Here is a 25,115-nt window from a genome sequence, read left to right as displayed (position 1 = left end):
TCTCTCTCTCCACCCCCCTTTTTGGCTATTATCTTCGCCAAAATCTCATCTTGTACCAAACAAACTAACTTCTTGTTGTGGTTATATTGGACCATTAATAAACATTTAACCTTAGTTGGTCAAAGTGTGAGGCTCTTGGTTCACAATAACCCAAGTATTTAAATAAAATGTCATGGTAGGAACTAAGACCATCACATACACAATCAAACCATCACTCTTCACCACCCCTGCAGAATAAGGAATTTCCAGAAAGCCTAATTTCTAAGGGGAGCTGACCTATAAAAGAGGTATCAGTGCCAAGAAGCAGCATTTAAAAGAATCTACTCCTCCCCCATATCTCATGCAAAAAACACCAAGAATTTATCTTGGGATGGACACACCAGGTGGGTCAATTCCAACTGAAGGAATGATTAAATTGACTTTAAACAGGGATGGATTGATTTAGTAGCACCCAGTTCCCTACCAAAATATGCACATACTACATTTTTAATCAACAAAAACAACATCATTCTGTAATATCTCAAAGACTAGAAAGCTTTTCTTTGTGTAATGGCATCTGCTGAATAAAGTAATAAAAGATTCTATGATGATTTTGTTCAATACCTCTAAGACACTCAGATCTCTTGAAGCTATTTCTGATTTTGAAAATACTGCATATACAGAAGCCACTTAGATATTTAAGGAAACAATGCACTGAATACTTTTGAACCAACTGGATAAGTTTTGCATTTTTAGACATGGGAAATTCTGTACTTGGATAATTATAACACCATATTTTCTTCATTTCCTAGCACACTTTTAAATATTTGCACTAATAAATGATATAAATCTAAACAATAATGTCTATTTAGTATTTATTTTCATTTATATGTCCACCCCTCTCACCACAGTGACTCTGAGTGGTAAATAATGTTTAAACATAAAACCACAAGACAAAACTTTAAAACATAAAATGCTAAATATGTAATTGTTGATAAATGTTGAGGACACAAGCCTTTCCCTCTGGAGGAAAAGGGGACTATACTGTTAATCAATCAAACAAACCAATAAATTTACAACATTATATATTCTGTTATCGAGAGGAAAATGTACTTGGAGAACAGAACATTATTTTTTAAATAATGGTATATTTTCAAGGGTGAGGTGCAATTGCAGTTAGTATTTAGATTCATTTTTAACTCCTGCCTAACAAATGGTTCTTATAAAGGTACAACTGCTTTACTTTATGACGTACCTATGTGCAGGTATCTTACGGTTCCCGGCAATCAAAATAACGTCACAGAGTTGTTGTTGCTTCAGGTAGCTTTCCATCTTTCTGAAGGTCTGTTCCGCATGATGTACAGCTTGGTAGAATTCTTCAGAACTACCGGGGTCCATATCACACTGAGGAGTCAAAGGATGGTTGGCCACAGAGAGCCTATGAATGCCAAACAGCGGGGAGGGAGAGGAAGGAAGGAAGTAAATGATGAATAGCTTTTCAGAAGTAATGACTTAATCAAAAGCTTTCAAAGCTGATAAGAAAATAATTCAGTCTGCCTCTCCTGCCCTCATTACTTAGAATCACAATAGACAGAAATCTCTTGGTTATCTAAATTAGGTACAAAATCAGTGTGATGTTACTGAGAAATGTATCTTCATTATTACACAGAAAAAAAGAAAAAAAAACACAAAACTCAACCATAGCTAACTTATTAATTTTACTTTCTACATCACTGGTAATCTGGTTGTTATTCAGTTATATTTTGTTAATAATTAACAAAAGTAATTGCCCTAATTTTACAGAGAAAAAGGCATATAATGCACATGGTTAGTTCTGAAGATTTAATAGCTCATAACTATATCTCTTTCCAAACCAAACAGGTAACAAAACACCAGTAGACTCTTTTCCTAATATTCTGCTCTTGCATGCTTCAGTCAACATTTAATATTCTGAAAACATTATTTCTGCAATTTTATCTAGTTATTTAACAATTCTTCTATTTTCTATTTCCAAGCCATGCTTCTCCTGTGCCTCCTTCATAACTTCCTTCTTCTCAGCAAGTGAGTCTGAGATAACTTCCCTCTTTGTTCTTTCATAAATACTTGTTCCTTTGCAAACTGATGCTTCAGACCAGTGTTTCTCAACCTTGGCCACTTTAAGATGTGTGGACTTCAACTCCCAGAATTCCCCAGCCAGACAGTTGAAGTCCACACTTCTTAAGGTGGCCAAGGTTGAGAAACACTGCTTTAGATGTTTCTAAGATGAAAGCTGCTCATCTTAATACCCATATAAGTAACTGTTTATGGGGTTACACTATGCATGGGCTGATCCTGCTCAACCACATGAGTAACTTGCCTGTAGAATGGGAAGGGCCTCAGGATCAACAGGATTACAGATAGCAACCAATTTTGGATCAATTGTTTCTCATCCTTGCCTCAAATACATCTTTATTCAGAATAAAGTGGGTGTTTCTCTTAAGGCAGCTATATTTTCTATTTTAAATGAGTGAACTAGACACGTTATAACCTTATACAAGTGGGAAATATATATAGGTGATTATAAAAAAGTGTATTTATTTTTTCTTCCGAACAGCTGTATGTTTTGACTCAGAGCTGAAGAACACATATGGCTGAACTTCCTTGTTTCAGAGAAAGTAACAGGTTTTCCTGGCAACTAAATGGATTCTGTTTGAAGGCAGTAATTCAATTAGAATTTGATCTTATTGGATAGAAGTGGGTGAAATGATGTTTGTCTCCAAGTATGATTTAATCTAAACAGGATTAAAATTAGAAAATCAAGTAGCCCTGTGAGGGTGTGTGTGTGTGTGTGTGTAACTGATTTTTCTTTTTTTTAAAAAATGTTGTTTGATGTCTTCTGGAGATGATACAGCTCTCCTAGAAAGCTGTTGACAGCTATGTTTATTTCTTCTGAGTTTTTCTTTTTACACTTTGATCATACCGTGGGTCAGTACATACCAGAACTGTACTGACAGTTAGTGAGAATATGGGAGAACAGTGATTTTATTCACTTTTCAGGCCCTTTCTATGTATTATCCAGGAAATTATGCCCAATTTTTGCCCCATTTCGGCTACTGTAGGACAATTTATTTATATTCTGAAATGCTGCTGATCATGATATGCTTCTCTTAATATATAGTTACTGCAAAAAAAAAGTGAAGTTAAATGTCTTACCTGTACACAGTACTGAAAAAACTGACAAACACAAACAGAAAAACAGAAATGCAATGCTGCTTGGTGAACTGCTAAGTAGGATTACTAGAGGCAAGGTGAAGTCAACCAGCCTTTAAATATTTAATCAGCTGTTGTGCAAATAGTCTCAATTCCGCAGTGTCTTGTCTGGCTGCGAAGAATATTTTTGGACGTGACAATCACAAATGGTGAGACCCCAGTGAGATCTTATGACAGGATGAATTAGGGTCCTCTTTCATTGTTTATTGATACGATTGTAGTTTATGTATGTTTTTATAATTCTACACCCAACACTAGTAAACAATACTGTATAGTATAATATGTGGCCCATTACATTGTTACTTGACTTTGTTGCTACTTAGGATGAATTAAGGTTCCATATGAAGCATCCAGTCTTTTGATGACCATATAAAATCATATCCTAAATGCCAACTACATTTTTTTCTGGATTTTGCTGTGGGCGTTTTATATGTTGCAGCATGGCCCATTCTTTGGTACTGAGATAATGACAAAGAAAATTCTTTCACTAATATAAAGCCTTTTCAGATTTAGAATGAATGGATTGGTGTTTTCCTTTTTCAGCAAGCTTTTACCTATAGACAGCTATCCAATTGATTTTTTTTTTCTGATTTTAATATATTTCTAGCAGATTTTACTAGAACTTTGACTCCATACACTGGCAAGCTGTGTTTTCCATGTTAAATGATTTAAGGTTCTATTAAGGATCATTAAAGGATCATTAAATGATTTAAGGTTCTATTATTATTCAGGATCATTATACAGATCCTGAAGAATCTGTATAATGACCAAGTAGCAACAGTAAGAACAGACCACAGAGCAACGGACTGGTTTAAGATTGGGGAAGGAGTACGGCAGGGCTGTATACTCTCACCCTACCTATTCAACTTGTACGCAGAACACATCATGCAACATGCTGGGCTTGAGGAATCCAAGGCTGGAGTTAAAATCACTGAAGAAACATAACAATCTCAGATATGCAGATGATACCACTTTGATGGCTGAAAGCAAAGAGGAACTGAGGAGCCATATGATGAAGGTGAAAGAAGAAAGTGCAAAAGCTGGCTTGCAGCTAAACCTCAAAAAGACCAAGGTTATGGCAACCAGCTTGATTGATAACTGGCAAATAGAGGGAGAAAATGTAGAAGCAGTGAAAGACTTTGTATTTCTAGGTGCGAAGATTACTGCAGATGCTGACTGCAGTCAGGAAATCAGAAGACGCTTAATCCTTGGGAGAAGAGCAATGACAAATCTTGATTAAATAGTCAAGAGCAGAGACATAACACTGACAACAAAGGTCCACATAGTTAAAGCAATGGTGTTCCCCATAGTAACATATGGCTGCGAGAGGTGGACCATAAGGAAGGCTGAGAGAAGGAAGATCGATGCTTTTGAACTGTGGTGTTGGAGGAAAATCCTGAGAGTGCCTTGGACTGCAAGAAGATCAAACCAGTCCATCCTCCAGGAAATAAAGCCAGACTGCTCACTTGAGGGAATGATATTCAAGGCAAAACTGAAATACTTTGGCCACATCATGAGAAGACATGATGGTATGGCATGATGGATAAGTATCTGCCTGTATTTTTCAGCATTGAGGACACCACTGATCCTGACCAAATCTCCAACTCCATTTTCAGAAATGCACCCTGGAGAAGATGCTGATGCTAGGGAGAGTGGAAGGCAAAAGGAAGAGGGGCCGACCAAGGCCAAGGTGGATGGATGATATTCTAGAGGTGACGGACTCGTCCCTGGGGGAGCTGGGGGTGTTGATGACCATCAGGAAGCTCTGGCGTGGGCTGGTCCATGAAGTCACGAAGAGTCGGAAGCGACTAAACGAATAAACAACAACAACAAAGGTTCTATTATCAAATTCATTAAGGTTGTTTTTAACTTCTTTAGGTTGGTTATTTATTATCTTCTACCCCAAATCCATCCTGTATTTGAAATACTAAACCTAACAACTATCTACTGGATCATGCCTACATTTGATCAACAAAAAAAAAAGTAGTTTCCATCAGATACCATAAAGTACATAATTCTGTTTAATTCTATGAATTTGAGAATGGACACTTGTTGAAATGTGATCTGTATTATGAATTCAGTATGTAGCCTTGAGAAATCATCTTTCTCTTATTCATAAAAAAAAGAGGGAGAATATTTATTTGGTTAACACAATGTATAGACCACTTTAATTTGAAAAATTCTGGGAGGTATACAACATACAGAGTAAAAGTGTATAGTAAGATAGATATATAGATAGATACACATGCACACAATACACACACACACACCATACATACATACATACATACAGTACTGTGCAGAAGTTTTAGGCAGGTGTGAAAAAGTGCTGTAAAGGAAGAATGCTTCCAAAAATACAGTATATATTGTAATTGTTTATCAATTTACAAAATGCAAAATGAGAGAACAGAATAGAAATCCAAATCAAATCAATATTTGGTGTGACCACCCTTTGCCTTCAAAACAGCATCAGTTCTTCTAGGTACACTTGCACACAGTTTTTGAAGGAACTCGGCAGGTAGGTCGTTACGAACATCTTGGAGAACTAACCACAGTTCTGCTGTGGATGTCGGCTGCCTCAGATCCTTCGGTCTCTTCATGTAATCCCAGACGAGCTTGATGATGTTGCGATCAGGGCTCTGTGGGGGCCGAACCATCACTTCCAGGACTCCTTGTTCTTCTTTACACTGAAGATAGTTCTTCATGACAATGGCTATAACTACAAAGTAGTTATACTGCATCAGCAAGTCTCTCCCAGGCAAAAATTTCAAAGCAGACTGGGGTTTCAAGATGCGCTGTTCAAGCTCTTTTGAAGAAGCACAAAGAAACAGGCAACGTTGAGGACCGTAGACGCAGTGGTCGGCCAAGGAAACTTGAAGCAGCAGATGAAAGACACATCATGGTTACTTCCCTTCAACATTGGAAGATGTCCGGCAGTGCCATCAGCACAGAACTGGCAGAAACCAGTGGGACCCAGGTACACACATCTACTGTCTGGAAAAGTCTGGCCAGAAGTGGTCTTTATGGGAGAATTGCAGCCAAAAAGCCATACCTCCGACATGGAAACAAGGCTAAGCGACTCAACTATGCATGAAAACATAGGAACTGCGGTGCAGAAAAATGGCAGCAGGTGCTCTGGACTGATGAGTCAAAATCTGAAATATCTGGCTGTTGCAGGAGGGAGTTTGTTTGCCAAAGGGCTGGAGAGTGGTACAATAATGAGTGTCTGCAGGTAACAGCGAAGCATGGTGGAGGTTCCTTGCAAGTTTGGGGCTGCATTTCTGAAAATGGAGTTGGAGATTTGGTCAGGATCAGTGGTGTCCTCAATGCTGAAAAATACAGGCAGATACTTATCCATCATGCCATACCATCAGGGAGGCGTGTGATTGGCCCCAAATTTATTCTGCAGCAGGACAACTACCCCAAACTTACAGTCAATGTTGTTAAGAACTATCTTCAGCGTAAAGAAGAACAAGGAGTCCTGGAAGTGATGGTTCGGCCTCCACAGAGCCCCGATCGCAACATCATCGAGTCTGTCTGGGATTACATGAAGAGACCGAAGGATCTGAGGCAGCTGACATCCACAGCAGAACTGTGGTTAGTTCTCCAAGATGTTCGTAACGACCTACCTGCCGAGTTCCTTCAAAAACTGTGTGCAAGGGTACCTAGAAGAACTGATGCTGTTTTGAAGGCAAAGGGTGGTCACACCAAATATTGATTTGATTTGGATTTCTCTTCTGTTCTCTCATTTTGCATTTTGTAAATTGATAAACAATTACAATATATACTGTATTTTTGGAAGCATTCTTCCTGTACAGCATTTTTTCACACCTGCCTAAAACTTTTGCGCAGTACTGTATGTATATCTATATGTATATACACAACACACACACACACAATGTATGTACTTATGTATCTAGGTATGTATGTATATATCTGTAAAACTAATGAAATAATTCTTCCACCCTGAGCAGAATTGAAAAGTACATTGTTTTATAATAATACTAATTATGTTATTATTACAATAAGGAGAGCAACACAAAGGTTACCCTGTAGTAGCATCAGAGATATTCACACTAACACTAACTAGCAGCACAGAAAATAAGCCAGCACAAATGGTTTATAGTCTGCATGATTCAGATACTTCTCCTCTGACTTCTGCATTCATTTGAATGGGCATTTTAGTGTTACTAAAGTATGCAATAGTATACATGCATAGACAGACCTCTACCATCAAAATAAATCAAGAAAACTCTTTTTTTATTATGAGGCATTTTAGGTAGACAGCTGGGCTAGCCTATGATAACAAAAAATCAGGAGGAGTCTGGTAGCATTTTTTTCCAACTAAAACATTTTATACAGGTAGTCCTCGCTTAATGACCACAATTGAGTCTGGAATTTTGGTTGCTAAATGAAGCAGCCATTAAGCGAATCTGACCTGATTTTACGACCTTTTCCGCAGCAGCCGTTTAGTGAGTCACTGCAGGCATTAAGTGAACCACAAGGTCATTAAGCAAATCACAGGGTTCCCCATTGATTTTGCTTGCCAGAAGCCAGCCGGGAAGGTTGAAAATGGTGATCATGTGACCATGGGACAGTGCAACTGTCATAAATGCGAACTGGTTGCCAAGCACCCAAATCATTATCACGTGACTGGGGGGACACTGTCATGGTTGTAAGTGTGAGGACCAGTCGTAAGTAGGTTTTTTCAGCACTGTCTTAAGTCTGAACCATCACTAAACTAATGGTTGTTAAGCAAGGACTACCTGTACATAGGCATTAGTTTTCACAAGCTTTTGCAGGTCATGAAAACTTCTGCCTTGAGTCAGAAAAGGTGCTATCAGACTCCTAATTTTTTTCTTTAGGAGGGTTATGCATGAGTGTTAGGGAATCCTGCCTATGTGTAGAATTCGACGCATAAGGGGCAACTCTTCCTTTCTTCAGTTCCACAGGGATTATTGCAAGGGTTCATGTGCTCACTCATGCTTTCATGTGAGCTGAAATGGTAATTTGGATTTGGAGCATGTGGATCAAATACATCAAGTGTATCCATGTTCATCAGTCTTTTATGCTTTCTGTGGAAATTGCAACCAAGATGGTTACATGGAAAGGAAAAGAACATGGAAACCAAATTCTGAAGGCCTAAAAGAGTTATAATGCCAGGAACATTTCATGGCTCTTGGAGAACTCTCAGTGTCTCTGAGAAAAAGAGAAGGGAAGAAATAAAAAGTCTAAGAAAATTATCAAGAAGCAGAAAGGAGTCATTGAAGGAGAAAGGAGCAGCCATCAAAACCAAGGTCCAAGAACTGGTCCAGGGTAGAAGCTATATGTGATTACAACTTAAAATACAGGCTTTATTTGTGCCTCAGCTCAATTGTTGAACTTTCACAAGCACCGTTGATCAAATGCTCTTGTTTCAATCAAGATGCTGTTCTTTCCGTTACTCATTTAAGTATTCATAGCTTGTAGTAACTTTATGTTTAGAATATATTTCTATGTTTACGGTAAATTATAATATAATACATGAATGTGCATTTTGATGAGAATCTGGGGAGCGGAAAAAATCTTGCTGAATCCAGTTCAACAGACTGTGTCTCAAAATTAAAACAAACAACAGAAGCTTACTGAGAAAAACACACCCTCAGAAAAAATGCTTCCCTTTTCTCATCAGGGGAACTGCTGACTCCCTACTAGCTCTAAAGCAGTGTTCCTCAACCTTGGCCACTTTAAGGTATGTGGACTTCATCTCCCAGAACTCCCTAGCCAGCCATGCTGGCTGGGGAATTCTGGGAGTTGAAGTCTACAGTTCTTAAAGTGGCCAAGGTTGAGGAACACTGCTCTAAAATTTCACTTTAAACACTACTGTTTTTTCCCCTTTCCATGAAATTTACACTGGAGGTAAAAAGAAAACAAAAAACAAAACCAGCCAAACAGACCTTGATCTACTTGTTGGTAGAGGGCAAAGTAATCTGCCATCAGCTCCGTTGTCCCAGGACAACTCACTGGCAGCGTAGATCACCCAGTGAACATCTATGACGGAAAGCAAACTGTCTCACTGCCCCTACTCCAAAGAGTAATCACTGCACCACCTATAACCTCTCTTTTAATAACACACATATGGGCAGACAATTAGATCTGATTACGTAATCCTCTAGTTGTCTTTTAATCCCATCTCTTATCTTTATAAAGTCTTTATTGATTTTTCTCGCGTAACTAAGGGAACTAACACATTAAAATATAAACATGCTTTACAAAGAAACTCCTGCAACTTCACCAAAAGGAAACAGGGTGTCTTTCTTCAAATACCCTGGAAACACGCAAACCAACAGGCTGTATAGCCTCGCTTTGTTGAGTGCGAAAGTGGTAGAGTCTCCAAGGTTGCTTCCTGCCCTCACACCTGCTTTGATGAATTTCTCATTAGCAATAGGGCTAAGCAAGCAAAGTCTAACTTGCCTTGAGGCCACATCTTCAGCTCACAAAGTAGATCAATCCATATTGTGCTGCCCTGAGGCACAGCTTGGGCCAACTTATCTAAATTCTGGGGTCTGCTCTGGAAAACAAAAAGACACTCACAGGGGAAATATGTAAACAAATGGCTACAATAGGGGTGTGTGTGTGTGTCTGTCTGTGTGTTATAAGAAAGGGCCAAAATGAGAAGGAAGAAGTAAAGTATATCCAGTTTAAAATAAGTCAGTTCAGAGGCTTTTGAGCTGTAGAATCTGTTCCTTTGACTTTTGTTTGCATGTTCTGAGACATAATGTAAAGAAATTTCAGAGAAAATGGATCTGTAAGTGATGCGGAGCTGCGTCATACTTCAAGCAGAATGGTTGAGGGGAAAAGAGGAATAAGAATAATGATGTCCCTTCATGAATTAATTAGAGCTCAGTGTCAGATGTTGAGGATAGAGGGAAAAAAAATAGGATGTTAATTCACTCATCTTGCCCATGAAAGAAAATACAGTCCTTCTGTCAGTCATGGAGCTAAGAAAATCATAAAGCAACTTTTTACTCTTTCCACAGAGGGGAGATGGGACACAATAACTTAAATGTTGATTCCACAAGATGTTTTGATCACAGCAGTCAATGGCTAGGCTTATCTGTTGATCCCTAGAAGGCAGCCAAGAAATTCTGAAAACTTTCCCCCTTGACTACCATCGGATTTTTTGGCCTCATAGATTTGGTATTTCCTATGTCACTGGTAACTGGACAGATATCTCTGATTGGAAGGCAGTCTCTGAAGCCAGTCATCCTTCTCTCTTTCACTTTGCTCCTCTCCATATGAAAGGGTTTGAGAACCTTGCACATTTTTTTAGAAAACATCTTACTCCTTCTGGTAGGTGGCACTTTCTTTAGGACTTTAAATCAGGACCAAAACGAGGTACAACTATAACAGAGAATTTCAGGGCAAAGGGGGCAATTGATGAAACAGGTGCCATGATGTCATGACACAAAGCCCATGACTTATGTAGTACCATTGAAGTCAGGACACAAATGCAAAACGGTGGGATTTGTGTTGTGATACACATGTTTCATCATTTTATGTGATTCATATTGGATGCTTGTGGGTGATATCTACAGCTTCTAATTATGGCCTGTCACTTAGTTTCAAGAAATGGTCTGGAGACTTATTCAATAAACGACTTACTTACTTACATAGCTCCAAGAATGATTACTCGAATTCACTCATCTGAAGGGAAGCTGCAGATATTATTTTACAGCTGAAGCAGAAATTATTAAGGAGATTCTGAAGCTCCAGTCTTTAGCAAGTACTGAGTGTTCTTTTCTCTGACTTACACTAGCTCAGCATGAACAAGTGTTGCATTGCCACAACTGCTTAAAACCCTCTCCGTTCTTTGGTTCCTATCAGACACACACACATGGTGGGCTCCGAGGTGACTGTGAGAAAAGCATCAGGACAGAGCAGTATTCCTTGCTCGAGTAAATGAGGCAGCAATCCGATTCCAAAAATGATCATAAGACCCCCAGTTTTACCATTGGGACATCGGATCTTTAGGCTCTTGCTTTTAACAGTTTCCAGTGTGGAGTCAACCCTGGCTCTCAGTAGGACAACTGGAACAAGTATGTGTGTAAATCAGTTGTAGAAGTTTGGGCCTGAGGAATGCACTTGTTCTTTGAGTAGCAGGCCAGAAATCATTAAAAAAATAAATGTGGTGGAGTCAAGGTTCTTACTTAATTACAGTTTAATTAATGAAATGTGGTTGACAAGATTACTCCTGGCCCACATAATAATTTATTTCTAAAATACAATTTATTACCTACTGTTAAAAGCATGTAGCAGGCAGCAAATCTTTGGAATCACATGCCTTCCTAGGGATGCAGGTTGTATAATCCTAGATTTTGCAATTATTTTCCTAAATTAGCAGAAAGAAGGCAGCTTACAAAGGCTACATCCCATGCTCATCCTGCCCCCTGCTTAGCATTCATTCAATAACACTGTTATGGGGAAAATAGGAGGAGGAGGGAGTATTAGGTATGTTTCCCACCTTGAGTTAGTTATAAAAGTAATAAAGGTGGGATAAAAAATAAATAAATATCTCCCCCATATGGGGGAGATGGGTGGTGATAAAAATATGATAAATAAATAAAACAAAATAAAACAAATCAATAAAATTCACCATTTTGCCAGTTGATTTTTCTACACAATCAACTTCTCTTGATGGGACAGAAAGAAATGGATACCCAAAGGATTGCTTGAATCAACTACAAGCTACAAATCTGAACTCAGGCCATCTCCTTTGCTTTGTCAATTTTTGCATCTCCTTAGACAGTTGGATTCACCCTCATTCTAGTAAAATATTCTAGGAAATATTCCACACAGCTACCAGATCTGGGCTGCAGAAATCCAGATGACCACTAGTTGGCAACAATGAGACATTAAATTGGCTAACTCTTTGTTATCATCTAGCATGATCATATATGGTGGCTGTAGCTCAACAGAAAATGCAAGCATGTTGGATTCACACATGATGGTTAGTAAGCCTGGAGAGAGGAAGAGAAACACTTCGGTGTTGATACCCTTCTAACTTTTCAACCACAAGAACCCACAGAAAGGCTCATTATTTAGTTAGCATAAAAGTTTATATCAGCAGGTTTCTCTGGGATCAGCATGGGCAAAGTGTAATCAGTAATCCTTACTTTTTCCAGTTTAGTACCTATGGCTTTTGATAGGTTGAAGAGGATCCTGTAAAATTACCAGGACATAATGGGACCTTGTTAAAACTCCTGTTTCAGACATTATTTAATTAGGCAGTCCTACCAACAATTATCTCTTAACTTCAGCCTTGTCTAAAATGGAAATAATGACTTCTCTCCTGGCTGCTACAGGCTTGGCTGAGATAAATGTCCTAAATAATACCACTAAACCCCTTTTTAAATTACATATTAATTATCCTCTAATCAGGTCAGTGTTTTGTTCTTCATGGTTGCTGAATCCTTTTGTTACTCAATAGGTTATTCCAAATGTTGGAGTTTTACTGCCTTTGGTTACAAAACCTTTACAAGGCAAGAAATTCCCATACCCATATTTTTGCAGGAAAGGAGGTGTCCCCTGTCTCAGGGCTTCATTGTGACTTCCATCAGTCAAGGCCAAAACGAATAAAACACATATACATCACACACACACATATACACAAAGAATAATCATATCATTCTCATTATATCAATCTAAACCTATATAAATGTTAAGTGATTTTGAAAAGATGTTGACTCCCAATGTGTTCATTGATTCCAGTTGTTTGATTGTTATCCAAAATGAACAATTTTAATACTTCGTGAAAATTTCAGAGTTTCTTTACAGAAGATAGATTCAGTGGGCAAATTAAACTTTTATTCCAGATTTTAAATTTTTCATAAGGTTTAAAGTTATAAAATGTTAATTTGGGAATGAAGGTTCTGAAACATTCAGCTGAAGAGAGAGCATCGATCTTCCAGATGAAACATGCACATTTATTCATGAGTCTGATTTATTGGAAGCTTCTCATTCTCTTTTCCTTTTTAATTTTTTTTAAAGAAGCAATTTATGACTTCATAGTTGCAGAAACTTTGTTAAAAATCTGGTAGCAGAAAATGAAGCATGGGATTTCGTCAAAAAAATCCTCTGTGGCCATAAAAATGATAAAATGTCACTAATCAATGTTTACCCAGACACGGAATTCAAGGAGGCATAGAGCTTGATAGTTCTCTTTTTTTTTCAATCCCAGGTTTACATCCCATAATACGAAGTTTCCCAGATGAGTTCCAGCTCATTCTGAATTTCTCTGTGCACCTTTCTGCTAAGAATTGCATCACACTCACACATTTGTGCTTTCATATAAAACATACCTCACTCATTTTTATGCAAGTACAGGTTTTTGTATATATATAATGAACAGCTGGATTTATTTTCATGCCTGGCATGCTGCAGAATGAGCAATAAAGTTTTTGTTTCCTGTGACTTATTTCTGATTTATAGGGCAAAGCAAAGCACATAATGGCATTTTTACTATCGATAATATTCCAAAAGAAGATACAAAGTAGGGGTAGGGAGGCGGGTCTTCTTTAGGTTGGCACAATTCAATTCTTTGGTCTGGCACAAATGAAAAGATGCAGAAGGGATATTTATGATAGTCTGGCCTTTGCAGGGTCAACACCAAAGGGGGACCATCATCTGGAATTGTGCTTTGGAAAGAGGAGCCCACTTTATTCTTTGCTTCTCATTTTAGTTGGGTGATGGGTAGTGTTATCCCTTTGGCATAGGCCAGGTCAAGAAACAGACACCACAAGAACTACTGTAGAGGTATTTGTTGAGTTACAGAGTCTTGAAAGCCTGGCAGAGTTTCCCTCTTCCTCCCTGAGTCAAGATGGAACAACCTCGAGTTTGTTTCTCAGCTACGCCTATCTTTCCAGGCTAAGCTGGGTTTTTTTTTTTAATAGCTACAGGTAGTCCTCACTTAATGACCATTCATTTAATGATGGTTCAGACTTACGATGGTGCTGAAAAAAAGACAACCGATGCTCACACTTATGACGTGCACAGAGGTCACATCATCACGATCTGGGCACTTGGCAACTGGTTTACATTTATGACCGCTGCAGCATCCTGTGGTCATGTGCTCGCTATTTTCAACCTTCCTAACCAGCTTCTAGCAAGCAAAATCAATGGGGAAACTGTGTGATTCACTTAATGACCACATGGTTTGCTTATCGGCCACAGTGATTCACTCAATGACCACTACAAAAAGGTCATAAAATTGTTCTGATTCACTTAATGACCACTTCACTTAGCAACTGAAATTTCAGTCTCATTTGTGGTTGTTAAGTGAGGACTACCTATATTGCATTCCTTCTTCAAGCTATCTCTGTTCCAGGCAGAGTCTTTTCATAGTATAATGAAAGACAGAAGCCCTCCCCCCAAGTTAGGATAATTATGATAGTGGAAATTGTGGCATTGGGGATTTATATGTCAAGCTTGCTAGCCAGTCCAGCGTCAGTCAAGAAGGTCTGTGTGGTCTTAGGAGAGACGCTGAAAACAAGTACAATATTTGTGTCCTGATGCGCCTTTTTTGCAATTGAATCTAAACCACTGGTGAGTACTTGGATGGGAGACTACCAGGACATAACATGGCTACAAGCCACCCTGGCAGGATGAAGGTCACAGTGTCCAACTTGTGAAACATGCAATTGTCTACTGTATATGTCCATGAACTCACCCAAAACCAAGCTGAGCTTAAAGCAACCATTGCAATGATAACACACGCTCTCAATTTAAGTACTTACACAGTATGGCTTTTTTTTTAGTGTTGTTACACGCAGAATGAATGCAAAATTTAGCCTTAAAATAACCCCCCTGCAGTAATCGTCAGTTTTCCATCAGGATCCTCAACTTACCAAGGAAAATCTCTATCCCTTCACAGCATTGCAAGGGGCACTCCTAAACATTCAAATTTCCTTGCAGCTTTTGAAATGTGTGCAACTGGGGCTAATACGATTTGAACACTTCTCAAAATTCGCTTCCGACAATTCCTAATTTCCTTGCAGTATTCTGGCAGTCAACACATTTCTGACACATTCATTTCCTTTCTTAGGAGAACACACTGTAGCTGCTTTTGTAACTACTTGTACATTCTATTCTTGTAGGGTTTTTTTTTTCCAGTTGCAGAAAGGAAACAGGAATATCCCAACTTTAAAATGCATTTAATTGAAAGGGTCAAACAGTAATGGTGGTGCTTTGCAGATAAGAAGACATTTAGTGCCAGACACAAACTCTATTTCAAACTCCACTTTACACTGAAATTCTTATAGCACCCTTTCAAATATAAGCATGCCATAGTGTGACTCCCAATGGCATTAAATCCTATTAAGCATGGATCAACAGAGAAAGTGTAACAAGGTTAAACTGTGTTCATAGAAGAGCCATCGTATGTTCATTCGGAAATAATTATGTACTTGGTAATCAGGTCACCAGCTACAGTTTATTTACCCATCTAAGGCTAAATCACGTTTAAATTCTCAACAGCTTTCAGAGATAATTGTAAAGCTACAAGCATCTTGCAACTTGTGCTACAGTGCAGAAAGACAAAAGTACATTAAATAAATCATCGTTTATTCAAAATTCACACACTGTCAAATGGCTTGCTTGCTTGCTTGCTTGCTTATTTATTTATTTATTTTGATATTGCCACCCATCTATCTCAGTTGATATTGCCACCCATCTATCTCAGAGACAGTGGCGAGCAAACAAAAACAAAGAGTTATGTTAAAACAAAAACCAACTAAAATTGTTCAACTCAATTATACAACACACACACTTGTGCTAGAGCTCCCACCTAATTGTCCCACTCCCAATGGCTGGAGGAAGAACCCAGTCTTTGTGGCCTTGTGAAAGGCCAATAGAGTAGATGCTGTCCATAATCCAGATCTGAAATCATCTGGATTAAATCTAGGAAAGCTGGAATTTTCATCAAGTGTTAGCATTATGCACTGCCAGCACCCTTTATAGTCTGCATATATATTACTTAAGAAGCAATTTTTATAAGCAAGCATTTTCAGTCTGCTAGCATCCCTTCCAAATTCTTCTAAGAACAGCTGACTATTCTTTCAGAATCGGGCCAAAGTCCCTGGTATTTTTGATGAACTATCTTAGTTATAGATAATTCATACCCTACTTACTGCTCTATTGTTTTGTTTTGTTTTTTTCATTTTGCTTGAAAGCAAAACTTATTTAGCAGTCTTTTACTGGATGAAGTTTATGATTTCCTGATACTTACTTTAGCTGTACTACATTGGTCAATCTCTCCATTTCTTTCCAAGCCATTTCTTTTTAAACTCATAAAATATAGACATAGGTTCGTGGCAATCAGATCTTCCTTTTATGTGGATTTTATTTAACCCTATAACTATTGTTCAAACCATTATGAAGTACTTATTTTAGGCTTCAGGCTGTATTTATGCTCAAGGATTATTCAGTATATTTACACCCTACCCCTCTATTGAATTACTCAAGGGTACTCGTAACAACTTTATACTACAACATAGATGGAAAGAGTGTCCATACTTGTAATGATCTTATCACTCTGTTCCGACACATAATCATGGCCATGAAAGCCATGTCCTCACCTCTTGGCTACTTTCAGATGTGGTCATTAAGCAAATCACTGCAGTCATTAAGTGTCTCACATGGCCGTTAAGCAAATCATGCAGTTCCCTATTGATTTTACTTATTGGAAACCAGCTGGGAAGGTGAAAACTGGCAATCACATGATCATGGGATGCTGAAACAGTCATAAATGCAAGCTAGTTGCTAAGTGCCTGAATTGTGATCATGTGACTACAGGGATGCTGCTACGGTCATATGTGCAAGGAACAGCCATGGCAGTTTTTTCAGTGCTGTTGTAACTCCAGACGATCGCTAAACAAATGGTTGTTAAGCGAGGACTACCTGTAGTTTTACATTGTTCATCTTTGGTGCTTATGCTTCTGGTACACTCTGCATTGGATTCCCCCCATGACTGGTTTAGTTCAATCTTTCTTTCTTTCTTGTTTTGGAGGGATGAAGGGTACGTATGTACAGTACGTATGTATGCATATTGGTCTTGGACTGCAAAAAATAAAATTGTATTTGATACAGCATAGTAATTTGCCCAAATCGAAAGATCAATGGCAAAACCAGTGACAGGGTATGGCCCCAAAGTAATCATCAGCAGAGGATACAGGGGAACTGGATATGATACCAGACAGACCCAATGCTAAAGAACCAGGGGCAGGGCTGAATTTGGTTCTGATCTGGTCTGGTTAGGGTTACCCAGCCTTTGTAAACATAGTTATGATGGGATAGTAAACCAAAGAGCAGAGATGAAAAGTCCTAGGTTGTGTGGCAGGATGATCTTTTCAGAAGTATGCTCAGCTCCAAAGGAACTCTGCTTCTGCAGAAGGGCTCCCATTTAGGTTGAAAGCATCCAGATGGCCACTTGATACAGCAAAAAGAAATGGAAAACTCACAGCCTTTTCTACCTTGTACAGACTGATGGAGACTGGGAGCTTCTAGCATTTAAGGCTACAAACATAGTCCAGCACTGGGGTAGCTTCCACTGAAGCCAACCTGTAAGGCTGAGGATAAAGATGGGGGGAAGCAGTCTATAATCTGCCCATACAGTGTGTAAGGAAGCATGCTTCCAAATACAGAATTTCACTTTCCCGAATTTTCTATAACTGAAATGATGGAGAACCAGGCTCAAGTTATTCTTAAATTGTAAAGAAAAATATGGAAATAATCAGTGACATACCACAGAGGAAAACATACCTCTTTCTCATGAAATAGTGTTTACAGTGGAAATTTCTTATTTATAAAATGACACCTGTATAAAGGCTGACTTAGTAACTCAGCAGGTAATTAGGCAGATGGTATATAAGAAACCTACCTTTATTTTTAACTTTTATTTCCTTATTCATTCTTCAATACAGAGAGGGCATTTACAATCTTATTTCTAAGTATCTTTTCTTGGAAATGAATTGAAGGAAAAGGTTACTATGACTGAGATATCACTATAAGTAATGTAACAGGAATAGTACAAACACATTGATTTAAAGAAATGGACAGAAGGAATTGGAATGGGGGAAACTGACACAGGGGAGGCAGTGATGGTGTACAGTGGAAGTACATCATCAAAGGAAAGGTAGAAATCAAGAACCAATATTGGCTCAGATGTGGAAAACAGTCAGAATTCTCTGCAAAATGACCATTCATGTTGATTTACAGCCATTCTGGGCAATAAATGGAAATAGTGGTTTCTGTGTATCAGTGTTTAATTTTCCCATTCTGTAATAAAAAGCCAATTTTCCCAGGTTTGATTATGGTTTCCAAATTGTTATATTGTTATGTATTTCATTAACTGTTCCTCCAGTGTGTTCGGAATATTTTGCTAATATGATCAAGCTCTAGGCTGGAGAAGATATGGCTTTAAATATATACTGATTTATTTACAATATGAAACATGTATTTTTTTTCCCAAAGGATTTGTTAGCGTATCTGATTTTTGGAGGTGTGGCTCTTTCAAAACCGTGAAGCCAAATTACAGTGTAAAAACTACAATATGTTTGAGGAATCTTTTACATTGCCACCACTACCTTCCACAAGCCTTCTTCCAAACCATCCATTAATCAAATGAAACCTAAGCAACTGAACTGAATGATCATTATTTCATTTCCCTGACTGAATATTGTAAACAGGCCTGAGTAGGGATCTGCTTTGTCTGTTCACACTAGAATTTAAACAGCGAGCATCACAACAAACACAGATACTTCCTGTGAGCTCTCATGGGACCAAGCTCATCTCCAGAAATGAAGAACAACTCACAGCACTAAATGGAGACTTATACCTTCAGATGTCAATGAAGATTCTCAGTCATCCAGGTGGAATTGTCTGTAGGTTGAGTCATGGCAACTGGATTTCTTTCTTTTTGGATGAAACGTTTTGCTGCTTGTCCAAGCAGCTTCTTCAGTCTGGGCAAAAGTTGGTGATGGGACCCCATATCTGCCTTCCAGGGTGGCTGCGTTGTCCCTACACCTGAATGGCTGTTAATTGTGCCATGGAGGTGTGGATTGTCTTTGGGATGTCTGACTCCTAAATGCCTTGTTCATCCCCAAGTGGATCGTAAAGAGTGGCCTTCCTGGTGGTCTTAATCTTCCTGGGAACTGATGAAAGAGCAGCATGAAAAATGGGGGACAAGTTTTGTATGAGGCCTCCACCTCTACTGAGGGAAGGATTTTCCACTTTGGCATGAACAGATTTCTTAACCCCTCTCTCAAACCACCTATCCTCTCTGTCCAAAATGTGAACATTGCTGTCCTCAAGTGAGTGTCCTTTTTCTTTTAGATGAAGGAAAGCTGCTGATTCTGGTCCTGTGGTGTTGCTCCTCCTGTGTTGGGCCATCCTCTTGTGTGAAGGCTGTTTGGTTTCCCCAATATACCTTCAGATGTAAGTTTTTGTTCCTTTCAAATTACCTCTTTTATCGGAACAGCTCTGGGTTCAACTTTTCTTCCCCCACACAACTGAGATTGAAAAGAAGAGATTGAAAAGAGGGCTGATTAACAGGAACTGAGGTCTGCAGCTGAATGCAGTGTTAGAAAAGGGCTCTTATGATCCTAGTTCAAGAGTTTAACTCAGGTTGAAAGCTGCTGAGCCACAGTCTCAAGCCAGACCTTTTGCCTGAAAGACTATCCACAGCTGTGTGAAACACATTTTTTGGCACTTCGTATAGATCATAGCAAACACTGTTCCAGGCCACCTATTCTGCACATTTTCCTACCCCTTCTTTCTCCACCAGTAGAATGGGGGATGAACTCCCACCCTTCCTGATGCTAAGAACATCCATCCATCCATCCATCTCGTATGGCACCCAAGTCACAAAACGACTTTGAATGGTTTAAATAGCTCTTTTTACACATCGGACAGAGTTGGAGAGCCCTGAGAAAAACCACCTTTTCTTCATCCAGTTGAACTTTGGAAAAGAGCTGTTCATACAGAGGTATGTGAGATGAAGTGAGGCATGGAATCAGCCGCAGGCCAAACCATGCTGTAGAACTAGCTTCCATAAAGATTAGAAGACACTTCTGGACAATCCAGGGGAACCAGGCATATAGGCAAAGTGATTGGGTCTCTGTTGTCCAAATCTCAATTCCTTGTTCTAAAAGGTAGTTTGAAAACATTACTTTTAACTAGCAATTTTCCTTTCCTTTCAGGTGCTGCACATTCCTATCATTTATATAGCAGAGATACTGTGAAATGAACTGTGTTCATTGATAAACACCATGAAAGCTTATTTCAAGTAGAGTAAACATTATGTTCCTTCCAAGGCTGAAAACAGTAGAAAATTTGAAAATAGTTTCTGTCAGGCTAACTCTCATCTAATGGCATTCCTGTCTTAGGCTGGATATATGGCTATGGTGAAATATTAATCATAATGTACCTTATTTGTAATATGAATAAGTATTAGAAATCCATACAAAAGAATAATTGTGCTTGCTTTTATTTACAAATGCTATGTTAGATTCACTAACAGGAGAAAAATGATGCATAAAGAAGCATTAATTATACGTTATTCAAGCACTGAATTAATGCAAGAAGGATTCGGAAGTCTCTCTCTTCAGTAACTATTTAAAACAGCTTTTCAAACTCTTCAATTTAATCAGTATTAGTTGAATTCTATTCTTCCAATGCCTATACAACTATTTAAAACTGTGGATTCACTGATCATCTGGTATGAAACTAAGAACAGGATCATTCATGATTGCTGTGGGTGAAGTAGAGTACTTTACAAGGTGCATGCCCCCCCACACACATACACAAATAGACAACATATTTAAACATATGCAATTAAATGAATTTGTTTGAACTGTGGTGTTGGAGGAGGCTCTTGAGCTTCCCTTGGACTGCAAAGATAACAAATAAAGAAGTGTTGAAGCGCATAAAACCGGTCATGTCACTAGAAGGAAAAATAACAAAACTTAGACTTAGTTACTTCGGTCATGTCATGAGATCAACATCGTTGGAGAAAGACGTTATGCTTGGAACGGTCAGTGGCAAAAGACGAGGGGGACGTCAAAGAACGCGCTGGCTGGATGTAATAAAAGCAGACACAGGCCAAAATACAAAACAGCTGAAAGAAGCTGTACAAGATCGGAAATCATGGAGAGAGCTGGTTTATGGAATCTCCAAGGATCAGATACAACTGAATGGGTAATTCGATTTGATTCGAATTAAATGAAACAAAATGGGGAAAAGATATACATAGCAGAACAGCAAGACCTAACTACAAATTCAGTTCCAGATTAAATACAATGATGTTAGCTGTAGGATTTCTATCTATACGTTGACCAGGGTCAACTTATGCTACTTCAGGCATATTATGCAAAGACTTAGATCTCTGGAGAAGGCTTTGATGCTGGGAAAGGTGGAAGGAAAGAGAAGAAATGAATGACTAGCAACAAGATGAATGGGCTCAGCTACAGCACATCCTGGGAAGATATGAAGAATAGGTTGTGGACAGATGGTGATGGAGAAAAGCTATCTGTGTGATCACTAACAGCTGACACTGACTTGATGGCATATAACCAACCAACCAACCAACCAACTAACTGAATTGTTAAGGCTACCCTTCAAGCACGTCTCTCACCCTACCAGACTTTAATTAAAAACGAGTAAACATGAAACACTCTATAGAGCAAACAAGAGCCTGTACAATGTTAATTTATAGGATGGCCTCTGACTCCATAAATCTTTTACTGGGGTGCATGCTGGGCACCAGATTGCCTTCCACTAAGTGGGTATTTTGTGACTTGCCATGGCAAAACCCCCATGGCAGCCAGTCTTTAAGAGTTTCCACCACATGTTCTCAAAACTGCAAATGTATGCCCAGATGCTCCTCGCTCCTAAGATAAGTCAGAAAAAGGAATACGTGAATTCTAGGGAAGCAGGGAAGGAAAAATATCTGATTCCGTTTCTTCTTCCATTGCAATACTAGGCAAGAAAAGTAAGTTTTATTCAATTGTTTGCAACTGGAAGTGCAGATTGCTATGATCCAGCTTAGTTTGTAACTGGATAGAGAGTTGGGTCTGGCAAAAAAAAAAAAAAAAAAAAAAAACCCTTAACAGCATGTTATCTATGGAAGGTTTATAGTAGCTGTGACACTTTTTTAGTTAAGAGAAACTGCAAGTGATTTCTAGTATATAATGGAACTGCAGTGCAGAAGATGTGGATTCAATTTTCTTCTCCTTGCATTCATGCCTTTTCTGATACCCCCCCCCCTGCAAAAAACCACAACCCCCTTTGATCTATCAAAAGGGCAGAGAAGTTGGATTTTCTGGAAACCTCCCGAAGGAAAGAGATCAGCAGTCATACAAACTGGAAACAGAAAACTCCTGAAAAAGAATCAGTACCAGCACTAAAACATGAGATAAGGAGATCTCAATTCTTGCTGCCCAGTGCCATTCCACCTCCAACAGATATGGTTGGTTTTTGGAGGAACACAGGCATCCACATTTATTCAACCAGAAACAGCAAGAGAGGAAATCTGCAAAGCTGCAAGTGCCTGTTATGTCATGTTCAGGACCTTAAAAGTCTACCATACCTTTAACAGCCATGATCTTGGAAACATTCTCTAGAAAAGAAAGAGAAATGAAATGGAACTGAATCACCCTGAGGATTTTCCTTTGGTCTCAGGCATCTTAAGTGACCACAGGGATGACAGAAGCAAACTTACAACACACACATCTGCATGTTTACTTGAAAGAACCATGTTTTGTGGTAAACTGTTTTTCTACCCAGTTTTTCTTCTTCTTCTTCTTCTTCTTCTTCTTCTTCTTCTTCTTCTTCTTCTTCTTCTTCTTCTTCTTCTTCTTCTTCTTCTTCTTCTTCTTCTTCTTCTTCTCCTTCTCCTTCTCCTTCTCCTTCTCCTTCTCCTTCTCCTTCTCCTTCTTCTTCTTCAGGTGAAATAGACTCATAGATCTCTCCCAGTGATGTCAAGGTATCTTACACTTTGTTGGCCATCCTAACCCACTCATCTCACCAAGAAATATAAAAACACTTTCTATCATATTTTTAATTGAAAATCTTTTTTTTAAAAAAAGATACAACTGAACAAACTCATCCCAAAGAAGGCTTCATCTCATGTCTTCTCTTCCTTTCATTCTACAGAATCACCAACATGCTTATGAACGCTCTGATGCTCCCACAATATGAAAAATAAATGAATACCTACAAAACTTTTCAATAAAAAAGTCAAACTGTATGAAAGCGGCTTCTCAGCTCCATTGCCTTGAAATGGATTCATGTATCATTATATGCATGAAGAACTGGTCATACAAAGAAGTTTCCTTACATGTATAGCTTTACAAAGCAGCTGAGATTTTCCGGAGACTCACATGAAACTGATCTACTCTGCTCAGCAAAGTAAGCCAACTTTCCTGTTTTCCAAACTAAAACATGGATTGAACTGGGACAGCTATCCTATTAGACAGGATCCTTTATGCATTGTTTAAAAATCCCACTTGCTACTTTTCATAGTCCTTTTCCATCTCCAACCCATGACCCTTCTCAAGAGGAGAGCAAGCATCTTCTTGAGAGCTAATCTACAAGACTTAGAATAATGTTACAAGACTTAGAATAAATTGATAGCCATCTATGTGCACAGTACATTAGAAGGAATGCATTTTAGCCATAGGTTTGGCATGGGAAACTGGAAGGCTGCATTATAATAGTGAAAATAAGGAACATACAGAACATACAGTACTGCATATATCAAAATTATATACCCTAGTTTTCATTAAAATAAAGCACAGTCTAATTGAAGGAAACATTTCCATAACTTTGTCCCATTGTTGTGTTACACTGCTTACCTTTTGGTTTCTCACTCTCTATTTATATTAATTTCTATTTGAAGTTTTTAGTATCTGAAACATTAACAATCTCAGATATGCAGATGATACCACTTTGATGGCTGAAAGCGAAGAGGAACTGAGGAGACTTATGATGAAGGTGAAAGAAGAAAGTGCAAAAGCTGGCTTGCAGCTAAACCTCAAAAAAACCAAGGTTATGGCAACCAGCTTGATTGATAACTGGCAAATAGAGGGAGAAAATGTAGAAGCAGTGAAAGACTTTGTATTTCTAGGTGCGAAGATTACTGCAGATGCTGACTGCAGTCAGGAAATCAGAAGACACTTAATCTTGGGGAGAAGAACAATGACAAATCTCGATAAAATAGTTAAGAGCAGAGACATCACACGGACAACAAAGGTCCGCATAGTTAAAGCAATGGTGTTTCCTGTAGTAACATATGGCTGCGAGAGCTGCACCATAAGGAAGGCTGAGCGAAGGAAGATCGATGCTTTTGAACTGTGGTGTTGGAGGAAAATTCTGAGAGTGCCTTGGACTGCAAGAAGATCCAACCAGTCCATCCTCCAGGAAATAAAGCCAGACTGCTCACTTGAGGGAATGGTATTAAAGGCAAAACTGAAATACTTTGGCCACATCATGAGAAGACAGGACACCCTGGAGAAGATGCTGATGCTAGGGAGAGTGGAGGGCAAAAGGAAGAGGGGCCGACCAAGGGCAAGGTGGATGGATGATATTCTAGAGGTGACGGACTTGTCCCTGGGGGAGCTGGGGGTGTTGACGACCAACAGGAAGCTCTGGCGTGGGCTGGTCCATGAAGTCACGAAGAGTCGGAAGCAACTGAACGAATAAACAACAAAGTATCTGAAACAGTCATTAAGTTTCTTCCAAATGATTAAGTATTACCTATACTTTTGTACTAAGGGGACAAGCAGTGAATAAGAAGGACAAATGAGGTGACACAGATTTTTCTTGTATTCATATAGAATAGTGCCATAAAAGTT

At 38.8% G+C, this 25,115-nt stretch overlaps 1 protein-coding gene across 2 annotated transcripts in view; it reads right to left on the bottom strand.

The window, feature by feature from the left end:
• KLHL1 (kelch like family member 1) overlaps positions 1–25,115 on the bottom strand; it is a 116,329-nt gene that overhangs the window by 88,014 nt on the left and 3,200 nt on the right. Inside the window, exon 2 of one of the 2 annotated variants that reach the window (XM_063304542.1) lies at positions 1,235–1,417. The exons of the other annotated variant lie outside the window; for it this stretch is intronic. Within the exon in view, the coding sequence (XP_063160612.1) occupies positions 1,235–1,417 (183 nt within the window). The remainder of the gene's footprint in view (positions 1–1,234; positions 1,418–25,115) is intronic. 2 annotated transcript variants of the gene reach the window in all.

The sequence above is a fragment of the Candoia aspera genome, chromosome 5, assembly GCF_035149785.1.
Source record: "Candoia aspera isolate rCanAsp1 chromosome 5, rCanAsp1.hap2, whole genome shotgun sequence".
Lineage (NCBI taxonomy): Eukaryota > Metazoa > Chordata > Lepidosauria > Squamata > Boidae > Candoia > Candoia aspera.
This window is presented reverse-complemented; position numbering and strand designations above follow the sequence as displayed.